The sequence below is a fragment of the Quercus lobata genome, chromosome 9, assembly GCF_001633185.2.
Source record: "Quercus lobata isolate SW786 chromosome 9, ValleyOak3.0 Primary Assembly, whole genome shotgun sequence".
Lineage (NCBI taxonomy): Eukaryota > Viridiplantae > Streptophyta > Magnoliopsida > Fagales > Fagaceae > Quercus > Quercus lobata.
The window spans coordinates 7,716,095-7,731,361 of record NC_044912.1 but is presented as its reverse complement, the minus strand read 5'-3'; the positions used below and the strand labels follow the sequence as shown (position 1 = coordinate 7,731,361).

The following is a 15,267-nucleotide window of genomic DNA, read 5'->3' as shown; positions in this document are numbered from 1 at the left end:
AACCCCAATAGCCCTTTGCAGTTTGTTATTTTATGGATTTTAAACTTATTGATTATTCCAAAAGGTCCAAAACTAGCGTTCATTGCTCAAAAATGGATATATACATTGCTGGCCCAATTTTCACTACAGGAAGTAATAAAAAAAGTGTTGGACCTTTTTTCTTTAATATACAGGAATATAATAATTTTTTTTTTCTTTACTTCATCTTTATTGGTTTATTTGGCTTAAAAAAAATTAATTAGACGAAAATACGAAAAATGTGTTCCTCAAAAATAACAGAGTGACACGTGTTTAAATTAGTTGACTTGGATCCTAGTCTGCTGACTCTGCTCATTGGAAAAGCTCAATGTGTTTTAAGGCCTTTCAGGATTGTACCTCTACCAAATAAACCGAATAAATTGCAAAAACCAACCCAGATTTATATAGTAATCCAACATGACAATCAAGTATAGTCTAATATGAGTGGTAATAGTTACGTACTGTGTTTAAATAACACATAGCGCGTAACTTAATAGTGTACAACAATAATTAGCGAACATAACGATCTTGTAAAGATCACTTCACATGAAATGATGACAAATGGAAACATATAAAAAGGACAAAACATGTCAGAGAGTAAAGAATGAGTAGTAATTTACTCGATAATCCTTAGAAAGAAGGTCACTGCGAAGGGCGATAGGATTTTGACAGTTCCTGCAGTTGTAAAAGGGACGACCAGAAGAAAAGTCCGCCATTGATATCTGAAATACCAAAGGAACAACATATTAAAAAACCAAACCATAAAAAAGAGAACAAAACTAGAAGAAACTATTCCAACACATGCATGAAAAGCTTAGAAAAGTTGTGTTAATTAATTACTCGTACTTGAAACTTGAAAGAAGGTCCAGAATTCTGGCCTCAGAGATAAGAAAGTAAAGAAACTACAATGTTGGGGGGTGGGACTGAAACCGTGAAATATATAAGATGGGTGTGAAAGATTAGAGGGACCAATTTTCAAATTACTGTCGGATAAAATATCCAAAAGAAGATAAAAGTGTTACCAATTAGTCAGTTTCGTACGGGAAAAGACAAATGAGGTTGATAGAGACAAAGTTATGTGAGGAGTGAGGAGGAATTAGAAAATAGTAGAGAAGAAAACACTGCACAAAACCGCTTTATATCAATCCACTGTAATGAAACTTGCACCCAAAAAAATACTGCTTTAGCTCCTGTTACTAAAATATATATATTTTTGGCAAATGTGGATCGACAAAAATAATTTAAGTTGCCTCGTATTTAAAATTCGATACTTTATCCACTTGAAGTTAATTGAGTTAGATTTCTATAATTCACATTGGTTAAAAATAGGATAAGGGTCTGTTTGGGATCTGTTTATTTTACTAAAATTGAGAACTTTTTACTGAAAGTATTGTAAATAAAGATAAAAGTTAGTTGAAATAGTACAATGAGACCTATGAATAGTATCAAAAAGTGCAATGAGGTCATGAATAGTAGCAAAAATAAGTTGAATAGTAAAATAAGCTGGTTTTTTAATCTTGAGCCAAACGCACACTAAGGGTCCGTTTGTGATTCGCTTATTTTGCTGAAAATGAAAACTTTTTGCTGAAAGTATTGTAGATAAAAGTAAAAGTTAGCTGAAATAGTATAGCGAGACTCATGAATAGTATCAAAAAGTACAGTGAGACCCATGGATAATAACAAAAACAAGCTGAATAGTAAAATAAGTTGGCAAAATTAATCATGTCAAATGGACACGAAGGGTTTGTTCGAGATTCGCTTATTTTGTTAAAATTGAAAACTTTTGCTTAAACTACTGTAGATAAAGGTAAAAATTAGTTGAAATAGTACAGTGTGACCTATGAATAGTGCAAAAAAGTGCAATAAGACTCATGAATAGTAGCAAAAATAAACTGAATAATAAAATAAGTTGACAAAAATATTTTTTGCCAAACACACACTAAATATGTAATTTTGTTCCACTTTTATGTTTCTTTCTTCTAAAAACACAAAAAATATAAAAATACAAGATCAAATAAGATAAAAAAAAAAAAAAAAAAAATCTAGTAGAACACTTATATCATAAAATTTCAAATTATAGGTAGATAACTTAAATTTCAGTCAAACTTTAGATGGATAAAGTATCAAATTTTAAACCAGAGGTAAGTAGCTTAAATTTCAGTTAAACCATAAGTGAGTAAATTGTAATTTAACATGTTTTTCTTTGTATCGATAGTCAAAGGAATAGTAGTTTTCACAGTTCATGGTGCCCTCGGTTGCTTTGTCCAGTATTGAAACATTTCCAACGGCAAAAAGTTTCCATTGAAAATTCTTATAATTTTTGTCGAAAAATGTGATTTCTTTTGGAAGCATGTGCTCCCCCCATACTTTTCTCTAATGACAGTATTTTATTTTACACCGAAAATTGTAAACTTTGAAATAGTTAATGGAAGGTACAAACACTTGCTATTGACTCAACATGTGTCATTTAAGCTTGATGAGGAAGGATCACAGGGAATAAGGAAGTGAAAATAACAGTCACAACCAATAAGAGGCTTGATTCTAAGAAAGGAGCACCATGAATAATCTAGAGGACTTAAAATTATTACATAGATCATTGTAACTTTCGTTTTTAGGATATCATAGTATAGTTCATATGGCTTAGTGTAGGGATTAAGCCCTTAATACCTGCTAATCCAGCATTTTCTATTGGTGATCCATCATAAACAAGTTTAGCATCAACTTCAATAACTATTTCAAACATAGTAAAGCTTGCCATAACAACAATTAATTCTTCATTTTTATTAATTAACATAATACTTTAGTCAAAAGTCTATTTACTATTTTACTGAATATGGTCCCAAAGAAAAAAAAAGATGTGAAAATTGAGCCAAATCGTAGACAAAAAAGAATACCTAAAAGATGTATTTATTTGGGCGCCAAATGGTTTAGGATGGTTAGTGTGAATGAAAATGCTAGTCACCTAAAACTACTTTTTGAGTCAATAAAAAATTACATTAAAATGGGTGCGGGTCAAAAATTCATAATAGAGTCTAACTACAACTGAATCAATTATCTTCATGCATTAGAATATTAAATTATCTAGTTAAAAGATTTAAAATCGTCACAATCTTCTTTTTAAACTTCCCATATATGTAGAAATAGAAACAAATAGATTAGAAATGACATCATTTATCTCAATAACACCAAACTAAGGGGATATTAAATGAATGAAATTAAGATATAGAATAGATATAATGAAATTGAGCCACTTTGAGAAAAATCATTGGCTTCATCTCTACAACCCTTGTTCCTTTTAACTCCTTTATATCATTGACAACACTTCCCCCTTGTTGTCTATGGCCACATCGTTGCTTGTTTCTATCGATTCTCGATCATTTTTGCCACTAACCTCCAACCATTAATTGTCACCCGTTTTGCCCGCTACTTAGTTATGTCACTTAGTCACCCATCTACCACCAATCGTTGGCCATTGTAAACACCGATCACCAATTACCACTCTTGTTTGCTACCATTATTAATGACTTGTCATTGAATCTACCACTACTACCGCCATTTTTCTCCGTCACAACCACCACCATTTGTGGAAATTTTCAGTGCAAGCAAGTGGTATAAACCTTTTTCACCTAACTTGCACAAAACAACATAAAATAAATAATTTTTCATTAAAAATGGTTTTTTGAAGGAATATCTATGAAATCTTATAAAGCTAAAAGCTCAAAAGTAACATCTTTTCAAAACAATTTTTTCATTCTCTACAAAATTAAAAACACAAGCAAACTATAAGATGATGATACTGTTTTTATGCATTTAAAAGGCAGATTCATATCCCATTGTATTATTACAACATTTTCATAACAAATATTTTAATTTGAATCCATTAAAATATTATATTTTTATTTACTAATAATAGTTAGTAACACCAACTTCTTACTTAAGATTTGTTGACAAAATATAGTTAAGAATTTTCTCGAAAATGTAAAAAAACAAAAAAAGAGAGTTAAAAAACAGCATAAGAAACAAAATCTAGTAATTTTCGTTGCGTTCTCTGTACTTCGCCGCTTTCTCGTCCTCAAAAGAGAGAGAATCTAAATCGTGTCTGTGCAAAAAACACTTCATACACGTATCCCCTAATTTTCCTCCCTCTCTCTCTTTCTAAGGGCTTTTATCTCTCTCTCTCTCTCTCTCTCTCTTTCTCTCTCTAAAACATGGCGGACGGTTATTGGAGGTACGGCGAGGCACGGCAGGCGCAGTCGCAGGCGATGCCTCAGATGGTCGGAAAACGCTCTCGCTCCGATTACGGTAAAAACAAAAAACAACCTTAATTTCTACGATTTACTTACTTTTTTTTTTGTCTCCTCTTGTATTTTTTTTTTCCTCTATGTGATTCAAATTAGGGTTTTGAGAATTATTGCTTTTAACCCTGTTTGGTTGCTGAGAAAGCCGAAGAAAATTAAATAAAAGACGAGGAAAAACAGAAATTTGGGAAATTTTTTTTCGAATGTTTGATTTGTGTTAAAAAAGGGGACCCGTTTAGCTGAAGAATACTTAGGGCTATGTTTTTTTTCCTGGGTTGTGATAAGAATTTTGATTTGTTTTTGTTTTAGGTTTAATGGTGAAATGGATTTCTTTGAGGTCCAGTTTGTTTAAAGTGTTGTTGTCTCAGCTGTTTGATATCTGAAATTAGTAGTTGCCTGGTCTTTCTTAAAGATTGTTGCTTGGATTATAGGAAAGTTTACATTTTTGTTTTATTTTCTTACATGCCTGTAGGTATGTTTGTTTAAGATTGCTTTATGTAAAATAACAGTTTGAGAGCTATGTTATATGAATTTGAATGATATTGAATCATAAGTACTATTTATTTCAGTTTAGGGTAAGAAATATAATTTTCAAGGCTTAAGAGAATAATATGCTTATCTATATGAGGAGATATAGCTCTTCCTCGTGAATGATGTTGAATCATAAATTGCAACATAGCTCACATATTTATAATTTGACCAAATTCAATCACAGTCAGCTGGCTGTGTTTAAATGATATCGATTAGAACATAGACTTGATACGTATAAAAGAATTGATCATTTTCATATACATTTGCTTGGCCCGCTTATCAGATGTTACTCCAACTTCCTGACTTCAATGAAATTAGTGGTCTTTCTTTTTTACTTCTAAAATTTGATGTTGGCTACTCACAACTTTCTGATGACTGCTAGTTTTCTTTTTATTCCTTTCACATCTGAATGTAGATAGACCTTAAGGAATTTATGTTATTGTTGTGTGCTCCATGGTAAGGTGTGCTTTTAGTGCTTGATCTGTACCATTCCATGATAGTCCATGGTCCTATGATATTGGTTGGACTTTCAACAATGCGTTTTGTTAGTAAAAGATCAGGGTTAATTGATAATACCTTATCAAACTTAACAAAGTTAGAGATTTTGAGATTTTGGTGCCATTTAAATAATAGTGTTTTGTAAAGTTTATTGGACTTATGAAGTTCATGGCAAAGACAATAAATTTAGATTTGGAATGGGATTTTATTTCAGAGTAATTATGAAAGTGCATGACTTTGTGATGTTCATTTACTGCTAAAAGAAAAATACTTTGTGATGTTCAAACTTTAGAAATGATGTAAGTCCATAACTGTGAAGGATGGATGATGGATCTATTCTAAATCTGGTTAAAAATCCCATTTCTCATACATAGATTTTAACTTGTCTCCAGGCCTTTAGATTTTGACATGTTTGCTGTTAAACAAGTTAAGGATTGTGTTTGTCGGTTTTCTCCAGAAAAAAAAAAGGATTGGTGCATATTAATAAACATAGTAGTACTGGTGATCACTGGTTGTGTATGAGGGTGTGCATGTCTCTCTTGTTACATTAGATGCCTTGCTTTACAGGAAATAGGAGATTTAGCATAACCTTGGTGACTACATATAGGAATTTTTTTGAGAATTACTTACCCTATGTGGAGATAGGTGAGCTTGGACAGACACAACTGCCTACAATTGCTTACACACGGGGCTTAGGGTTTGAAAACACTGTAGGTTTTTGTTTTGGGATTGTAGACAAAGGGATTTAGGTATGGGGATGATTATGGTTTGAAAAAGATAGGATAAATTTTGTTATGTCAAAAATAAGAGATTGTATGAATCTTTCTGGCTGCAGCAAAATTAAGTTTCTTATAGTTTATTTTAATGGTTTATTTGGTGGTAAAAGCTATGGGAAACTATGGGATTTTTGTTTTATTATAGGGTAAATTAGAAGAAAGAAAATCTTTATGGGGCTGTTCTGGGCTTATGAATTGTAACCCAAGAATAATGAAGTGAAGCAAGAAGCATGGGAGGTAAGAGGAATAAAATCACACTATGTAACCTGCTTTAAAAAAATGATTTTTTTGGGTACAATGAGATGAAACCTGCTTTAAAACATTCATTTGAGTACAATGAGACGTATTCATAAAGGCTCTAGAATTTTACTTTTCATTGTAAGCAGCACTTAATATGGGAAAACCATGTTAGAGAGGTAAGACTGTTTTAAAATTGTAGAAAAGACTCCTAAGGCTGTTAAGAAGCAAAATAATCCCCAGGGACATATATGATTCTGAACCTGCATGTTATAACAACTATAACTCTTAGACAAACCTGGTGTGAAATTTATTCAAGTAGGAACAAGTTACTCTGCATTCTTTTGCCTTTGTTTCAGATCCTGTCTTTTTGGGATACCTTGCATCTTGGTTGAATTTTTTGTTTTTGCTTTCTTATTCTTTGTCTTGCTACTCCCTCCTGTACTTGGATCTTGTCCCATTTTATTTATAAATGAATTCCTTATTTTACTGATCAAAACTCTTACACAAATGACCCAAGTAGAAACATGTTGTAGTTTTATTAGTTTACTTGGGGCAGTATCTTTACAATAATTTAAAACTTGTCTCAATCAGATCTTTCACCTGATCCCTAGAAATGAATGTCCATAATTTCTAGAATTGGAAATCAAATAGAAACTAACATGTGTTCCGTTTTTCCATGGCTGCATTAATAAACATTTGGTAATTGAACTCTTCTATTATCAATTTGATAACTGTTGATAGGATGCTTGCTGAGAGCCTTATGGCCCAGTTGGCACTCCTGTTGTTTCCAATGGAAACATCCAGGGTTCAAATCACCCCACCCCAATTTTTGATGTATCAAAAGTTGTTGGTAGGGTGCTTTCTATTGTTGATGATATAACATTTCTGGTATGTTGTGTGTAATTGGTGATGTTGAATGACCCTCAGCAGTTGCAGTGACCCAATTATGAGTGATGTGGTAGTTGAAGTTTTAAGTAATTGTGGCAATAAGATTTCTTTGGATATCGACTATTTTTCATTATGTTATTCGTTATATTTACTATTATTTTTTCTTATTAATTTTAATTTTAATTTTTTATATTTACTGTTATTTCTTAATTAGTAGTTTTATCTCTGGCAGTTTGACTTTGTGCACGAAGTGGTGCTGTTCTTCTGCATTTAGAATCATGTGTCTTAATATGTTGCTTCTTTAAAGTTGGGCTCATTTACTGAAAGTATGTTCTTGATTGTGAAGATGTCCACAGTGGTCATGACCTGCCCAGTTATTTTCCCCGTGATGATGATAGAGGGACACTTCGTGGAATGAGGGATACTGACTCCATTGGAGCATCCTATGACCGTTACCTTCGCAGTGCGGTATATAGTTATTTCTAGTGTTTAGTATCTTGAGACACATTTTTCACTCTTAGTTTAATTTTATATTAAGATCTGTTCTTATAATGCATTTCAGCAAGTTTCATCTTATGGTGGGGGGCAGTCTGCTAGAGCCATGAGTGGAGGAATGTCAGGTCGTGCTGTTGATGATCCACGTATTGTGGGTCTTGGGAGTGTGGACCCAGGTTCAACTGTGAAAGACAGAACCTTGGGATATGGAAGTGGAAGGTCTGAGGTTCCCCTTCCTCCTGATGCTTCCAGTACACTATTTGTGGAGGGCTTACCTCCAAACTGTACACGACGGGAAGTGGCTCGTATCCTTATGTTGGCTTACATTAACAGGCATTGTTTGCTCCTTTTCTTTTATCTTCACTTCACCGTTGCTTGCACTTTTCCCTTCCTAGTCTTGTTCCTTCACTTGGGTTCTCAGATATCTTTCGCCCTTTTGTTGGCTACAAAGAAGTAAGACTTGTGAGCAAGGAATCGCGACATGTAAGTTATCTTTTTGTAAGTGCATTTTGATATTTCATGCATTGATGGATTCACTGATGATTAATCTGTCCAGCCTGGGGGAGAGCCACTGGTACTTTGTTTTGTTGACTTCGTAAGTCCAGCCCATGCAGCCACTGCTATGGATGCATTGCAAGGTGAGCATATTTTACCCTTTGATTTTTGTGAATTTTAGGATCTTGTATCTAAGTCATCTGTTTTATTGCTTATAGCTGTTGTCCTTTTGTATTGCCATTAGTGGAGAAATAACATGTTTTCCTAGAAATATTTTCAACAAAAAAAAGGTTCCCCCCCCCCCCCCCCCAAACAAAACACACACACACAAAGAGGGGAATAGCTAGTTACACCATAAGGTGTACCAAAAGTTCAAACTGAATATTGTGTGCTATTCTGACTTATGGTGAGGGTTGGAGGGGGGGGGGGGGGGGGGGGCATATAGAACTATAGATTTGTTGCATCTAATCTTATGATTTGGCATGGTGTTAAAGGAAATGGTGGGGTGGGCTGGCACTAAGAGTCCATCCCTACCCATAAGCGAAAAAGCTACCTTGGGAATCAAATTCTAGGGTCACCATGCCTTTCTGAATGTCTTTACCTCTATCAACAGTTTTTCGCAGATTCACTTTTATGCATACAATAATTAAACCTTTGATTAGTGTGCTTCTTTATGTCTCTGTACTTGTCCAATGTGCATATGCATGTTTTTAAATGAGACTTATTTAAATATTTTGTGTTTTTAGGCTATTAACATATATCTCTATTTCTCCATTTCTATAGGAAAAAAAAAAGTATGTTATATGAAATTTGTTGTTTATGCATCAATTAGTTTATGATAGAGGCAAAAAATGTCATACAAATGTTTGTAGCTGGGAATCCTTTATATTTTAGTATGTATCAACCTGTTTCATTTATTTGTGTGCATGTCTGCTGAAATTAAAATGTCAAAATCTTGGAATAAATTGAATGTGAAAAAAAAAAAGAAAAAGAAATTTAGTTTGCTAAATCTAACATTATGTTGTTATAATGTAAGCAAAAGGCTTCCTCTTCATTGCAACAATTACGTACAAATTTAATAGGAATATAATATAAATGGGTTTTTTTTTTTTTTTTTTTTGCAATTTGAAACCCTAAGCTTCTAGAGGTTCACAAAATTTTTAAAAATATCTCAAAAACTTTGCTAATAATTAGTTTGATGGATTAGTTATTTCAAATGAAGGTGAGAAACTCTCCTCGAGAAGTATTACCTCATCTGTGTATCTAGAGTTTTTAGATCTTTTGAATCTTAGATTGTAATTACTTTGGAGTGGGTCAATGCACAGAGTGTGTATTTGAACTAGCCCTTCTTTCAAATAAAATTTTCTACTTATGAAAAAAAATGAAGGTGAGGAACTCACTTTGGAGGGCTTGGAAGTTCTGTTCCTCTAAAAGAATGATATGAACTAAACCAACCAGGTTTTTTCTTTTTCTTCTTTTAAAGAAAAATTGTTGGATTGTACAGTTCAAAACCCAGTTCTGTTGGATTGTACAATATTCAACAATTTTTCTTTTAAATGAGATAAAAAAAACCTGGTTGGTTTAGTTGACTTTATGAAATGTAAGCTCAACTGGCCAAATAGGCTACCTAGACTGCTTGAGGAGGTGGATCTAATCACATGGCTGGCCAACCATGATTATTGGTTAAAATGATGATGCGATAAATACCTCAGATTTAGGCTCACCTTTTCCTCATCTGTTCAAGAAAAATTGATCCTCCAACTAACTAAAGCAGATTCGATTGGGGCAAAATATCCCTCCAATTTTATTTTGCGTGTAAGCAATAGATTGGAAGCCTGATGAGTGAGCCTAACACCTTGTAAAGATGGTAGAATTTGTTTCACCGTTATGGGGAGTCCTAATGTGGTGCCCTTTTGACGATCAGGAAATGAGTGGTGGATCCACAGGGTATTATGGAAAGTGATTAAATGTTTGTCAGGTTTATTTTGGGTTTGTTATGTATTTCAGTTGAGGTAATGATGCACACGTCTAATATCATGTCTGCTGATGCCCTACTTAACCGTTCAAAACGTGGCTAGATGTTCAGCGTAAAATAGTCAATCGATTTTGCAGGTTATAAATTTGATGAGCATGACCGTGACTCGGTCAATTTAAGGTTGCAATTTGCTCGCTATCCTGGTGCAAGGTCAGGTGGCGGGCATCGTGGCAAGCGTTGAAATAAGCGGTTTTGCAGGTGATTAACGTTATCTTCCACCCGCTCGACTCTTTATTATTCATGACCGTTAGGTGCTGACTAAGAAAACTTCATTATAAAACAATGAATCACGCTAAAATCATTGAACGGCGCTTCTCTGTAGGATTCGCTCGATTTGGAGAGGTTATGATAATGAGGAGTGATACAACAGCGTTGCGGTTTCGTGATTTACAAGCGCTTTCGTTAGGAACGACTTGAACCATGTGGTTTTCGTTAATTCCAGTGCCATTGCTAGAGATTTGGAGTGTGCTTTTCGTTTAGAATGCTGTGAACTATTTTTGCGTTTAATTACTTCGGACTGTTTCGATATACGTTTGACTAAATACTATTATCTTTATGCGTAGTTGGAGATGGTGTAAACTTCTGATTGTCCTGCCTTTTGGGTTTAATCTTGTGTTTCTAAGTATATTTATAGCAAGTGAGGTGATATTCGAAGTAGGTTGTCAAAAGTTAAAAGCACGTGGTTTAATTTTTCAGTTCTACATTTTACTCAAATAATGTCCCAGATTTCTCTCTTAAAACCTTTTTTTTTTCTTTTCAAAGAAAATAAGAAGAAAAAAAAGAGGACATTTTTGGCAGCAAAATGCCTTTATTTATTTATTTGTGTGTGTGTGTGTGTGTTTGGGGGGGGGGGGGGGGGTCTTTATGTTGAGTATTCCATTGCCTGTTTATAACTTTATGGTAGGCTGGAGATGCTAGGAAAACTTGTTTCTGCTGTGCTCCGGAGGCTGTAGTCAATTCCCTCATGCCCCAAATATCCCAAAGCCTGTGGGCCACTGTTACCTTAAAAAGTATTAATTTTGAATTCTTGATATTGGGCTGTACGTCTAGTGTCACACTGCATATTTTCACAAATTAGGTCCATAGCTTTCTGGCACAGTGGATAATCTTAAAATACTCCTGCAATGGTGTTCTTGGATTTCCAGAATACATTATGCATTCCTCATATGAAATTTTTGGCTCAAAAGAGTTTTGTGAAGTTCTCCAAAGTTGAGCTTAGGCCAAACCTATATTCTACTTATCCTTTGCCAGAGCTACTGATGGTCCGAGTTTGTGAGGACCATTCTTGACCATTTTAAACTGGGTGCTAGAGTCTGTGCTGGAGAATGGGAAAAGGTTGTGTTATAACACCCCTTAGAGCAAATAATGATATTAGTTTTTGCACAAGGATAGTATTTTCATAGTATTCTATTGCCCGTTTATAACTTTATGGTAGGCAGGAGATGCTAGGAAAACTTGTTTCTGCTGTGCTCCAGAGGCTGTAGTCAATACCCTCATGCTCCAAATCCTATATCCCAAAGCCTGTGGGCCACTGTTACCTTAAAAAGTATTAATTTTGAATTCTTGATATTGGCCTGTACGTCTAGTGTCACACTGCATATTTTCACAAATTAGGTCCATAGCTTTCTGGCACAGTGGATAATCTTAAAATACTCCTGCAATGGTGTTCTTGGATTTCCAGAATACATCATGCATTCCTCATATGAAATTTTTTTTGGCTCAAAAGAGCTTTGTGAAGTTCTCCAAAGTTGAGCTTAGGCCAAACCTATATTCTTATCCTTTGCTAGAGCTACTGATGGTCCGAGTTTGTGAGGACCATTCTTGACTCTTTAAAACTGGATGCTAGAGTCTGTGGTGGAGAATGGGTAAAGGTTGTGTTATAACTTATAACACCCCTTAGAGCAAATAAAGATATTAGTTTTTGCACAATGATAATATTTTCAGGGTACTTGTAGCCATCCTTTTAAGTAGCAGAAAAATTTCCTGAGGCCTGATAAAAATGTATTTCCATGAAAATCCCGAGATTGTGATATGCCCTATTTATGATTTCAATCAATTGTTGGAGTGCAAATTTATTAGAAAAATGCTCTAGTTGTTCATGGCCAGTGCTCCATTCAAGCATGCGGTAGAAAACAAAGAAATTTGGATTAGCTTGGGCTTTAGTTCTTTCAAATATTTTCCTGGTTTTTACATATTCTAGATGTTTTGAGTTAATCATTTTTCTTTTCTTTTTGGTTTTGTGTAAAGGGGTTACTGTATGGTGTCTAATGGTTACGTAAGACGCTATTCTGGATTTGCAGGATAGGTTACTAAAAAGAGTGTAGTTATATACTTATAATACTAAATTTTTTATTACATATTATCACATAGACCTTGGACCTTGCAAATTGATGTGATAATTTTAGAACACATACAAAAAGAGTAATCCATAGTGTTACTATTGCGACTGGACTCGTCATAGTTTGAGTTTTATCTATTAAAATTTGCTATTGATTAATAAATAAAAATAACAAATAACAAAAAAAAAAAAGAAAAAAAAAAGAAAGAAAATAGAAAAGAAAACTATCCTTGTATTAAAGGTATATAAAAAATGATCAGCCCCCGGTTTGATGAAAACCATTTTCTCACCACATCACTGGTCCCTTGACATTCACCTTCTTTTCCTTATCTTACATCTTTCAATTCTCTAAACTAGCGGCGGTGTAAGGAGTTGAGAAGGCAACATCACAATCAATCAAATCGACATATTCTTGAGGAGTTGAGAAGGCAACATTACAATTAATCAAATAAAAAATTTCTTTCTTTTTAAATAATTCAAATTTGGGGCACATCAGCTATTCGTACTTAAATCAAAATATAGGTACCATAAGAGTAAATATTAATGATAACATCAGCTTTTTACATTAGACATTTTGAGAGCAACTACATCAGCGGTTGCAAAATACAAAAAAGTGCTTAATTCTGCATATTTTAATAAAAAAAAATCTCACATTAGTTCTTGCAAAAGTGTGTAAATATACACAATTATTACAGTAACTGTATATATATGTACAGTTATTATAGCTTTTTTATATATTATTTTAATATTTTTTCTCTTCCTTCACATTCTCTCTTTCCCTGACTCTCTCTCTTCAACTCATAATCTCTGCAACTAATAACCCCCACAGCTAACCACACAGACCTAGCACTACCACCCACATCACCGCAACTCAACACCGCCAAACACCACCTCCGCAACCCAACACCGCCAATCACCACCACAATAACATGGATACACCACAAAATCAACCAAAAATTAAACAAACTCACACACGATCATACCACAAAATCAATCAAAAATCAAACACACTTACACATGGACACACTGACAGAGATAGAAAATTTTTGTAAACTTGTGGTTGTGGGTCGACTAGATCGGTGCTTGTAGTGCTTTGATTGTGGATCATCGATCGGTGATCGTGAATCGTGGATTCGTGGATTGTGGATTGGAGAGGCAATTTCATCATCATCGCCATCACCGCCATTGCATGTGGATTAGTGATGTGGATCGGTGTTGGCGGTGTAGATAGGTGCTTGTGGGTCGACGGAGTTCGGTGGTGCTTGTGGGTTGTGGTGCTTGTAATGGAGTGTTGATCTGACCGTAGAGAAAGTGGAAGAAAGAAGAGGAAGAAAAAAAGATAGGAAATAGTAGAGAGATAAGGCAAAAGAAAGTATAAGAAAGAAGAGGAAGAATAAGAAAAAAGAAACGGCAGAGATAAAATAATATTAAAAAAAGAATATAAAAATATTATTTATATAAAATATAGTGTATAATAGATGGATTGATGTGAGTGTTTTGTAAAAGTGATGGTGTAAAATAGAAAAAGTAGGTTTTTTTTTTTTTTTTTTTTTTGGGTAAAATAGACGAAATCTTTTAAAAGAATTGATGCGGTTGCTCTAACAAGTAGATTGAGTGCAAAGTTTGCATAGAAATTTAAGTGGTTTGTTTCTAAATTTTGCCACAATCATTGGACAAACACCAAAATCAATTTCTATATAAATTCGATAGTTGGAGTGAGGATTTGAATCTTAGATGTTTCATTTAGAAACATCAAGAGATGCCAATTAGTTAAGTTACAAAGGTCTTGACAACACCAAAGTCAATTCACAAGAACTTAAAATATATAATAATGTTGCCAAGAGCCTTATAACTCAACTGATATTTCTTGATTTTTCTGATAGAGACGTTAGGGTTCAAATCTCCATAATTATTGAATTATATATATATATAGAGGAAGTGAATTTATTCACACAAACATGAATTAGAGATAAAGCTGAATTTGTTGATGAATGAATGTTTAGAGGTAGGTTGGTTTGAGATATAGGTGTGTTAATTTTGGAAAGCGTTACGTTTATACAATTTTTTAGGTGGTAAGTTGTTATTCATTCTAATTTAAACCTATCACTAAAATTACTTTTTTCTCACTAGTAATTGCTAATAATAACTTATCACTTAAAATTTGATGTGAAAATGTTGTATATATAGCATTTCTCAATAATTTTAGAGGACTATGATAATGGGGAAACTGTGTCTTTGGGTTGAAGTTATGGACAAAAACGATTTGTGGTGACTGACAGCTTGAAGATGAGCATTTGGCTGGGTTTGAGTGGGCAGATAAGATAAGATCCCAATTTGTTGATGATGAAACATGGCTTAGTGAAGAAGTTCAATGGGGTTTTGATTGTAGGCACTAAGGCAGCGCAAGCGGCTGAGTTGATGTTTCTCATCATTGCCATTGTAGGTAGCCTACATTATGGGATTTTCTTCTCAAAATAAGACATGTAAATTGATTCCTCACTTGACAAATCAATCTGTTTATTTATTAGTTGCTAATGTGTTGATGTCACATGGATTGTCTTGTCAGTTTGTAAAAACCCTTGTAATAGAATGTCATATTCGAAAGCACTATGTAGGGCATGTATTTAGAGTGCAAATCTTCTATCACATTCTATA

The 15,267-nt window shown here is 33.9% G+C and overlaps 3 protein-coding genes across 4 annotated transcripts in view; 1 reads left to right on the top strand and 2 right to left on the bottom strand.

Moving 5' to 3' along the window:
• LOC115960119 (protein yippee-like At4g27740) overlaps positions 1–1,042 on the bottom strand; it is a 2,937-nt gene extending 1,895 nt beyond the window's left edge. Inside the window, exons 1-2 of the mRNA XM_031078833.1 lie at positions 865–1,042; positions 639–740 (exon numbers count right to left, since the gene is read on the bottom strand). Of these exons, the coding sequence (XP_030934693.1) occupies positions 639–734 (96 nt within the window). The 5' untranslated portion in view covers positions 735–740; positions 865–1,042. The remainder of the gene's footprint in view (positions 1–638; positions 741–864) is intronic.
• LOC115960116 overlaps positions 1–4,271 on the bottom strand; it is a 22,905-nt gene extending 18,634 nt beyond the window's left edge. Inside the window, exon 1 of the mRNA XM_031078828.1 lies at positions 4,188–4,271. The gene's annotated coding sequence lies outside the window, so the exon portion shown is untranslated. The remainder of the gene's footprint in view (positions 1–4,187) is intronic.
• On the top strand, positions 4,056–15,267 carry LOC115960117 (RNA-binding protein 2-like). Of its 2 annotated transcripts, XM_031078829.1 has the most exons (7): positions 4,056–4,320; positions 7,596–7,717; positions 7,812–8,049; positions 8,166–8,227; positions 8,301–8,382; positions 10,352–10,472; positions 10,597–10,942. In XM_031078829.1, the coding sequence occupies exons 1-6, from the start codon at positions 4,227–4,229 to the stop codon at positions 10,453–10,455; spliced, it is 702 nt and encodes a 233-aa protein (XP_030934689.1). In that variant the 5' UTR covers positions 4,056–4,226; the 3' UTR covers positions 10,456–10,472; positions 10,597–10,942. The 2 variants fall into 2 exon arrangements, with proteins under 2 accessions (XP_030934689.1, XP_030934690.1); XM_031078830.1 differs by lacking the exons at positions 10,352–10,472; positions 10,597–10,942 and adding an exon at positions 14,892–15,267 and having other exon boundaries at positions 4,059–4,320.

Coding starts and splice junctions, on each gene's coding strand:
- LOC115960117 (XM_031078829.1), top strand. CDS start 4,227: ATGGCGGACGGTTATTGGAGGTACGGCGAGGCACGGCAGGCGCAGTCG. Junction 4,321..7,595: donor ACGCTCTCGCTCCGATTACG/GTAAAAACAAAA, acceptor TTGATTGTGAAG/ATGTCCACAGTGGTCATGAC. Junction 7,718..7,811: donor ACCGTTACCTTCGCAGTGCG/GTATATAGTTAT, acceptor AATGCATTTCAG/CAAGTTTCATCTTATGGTGG.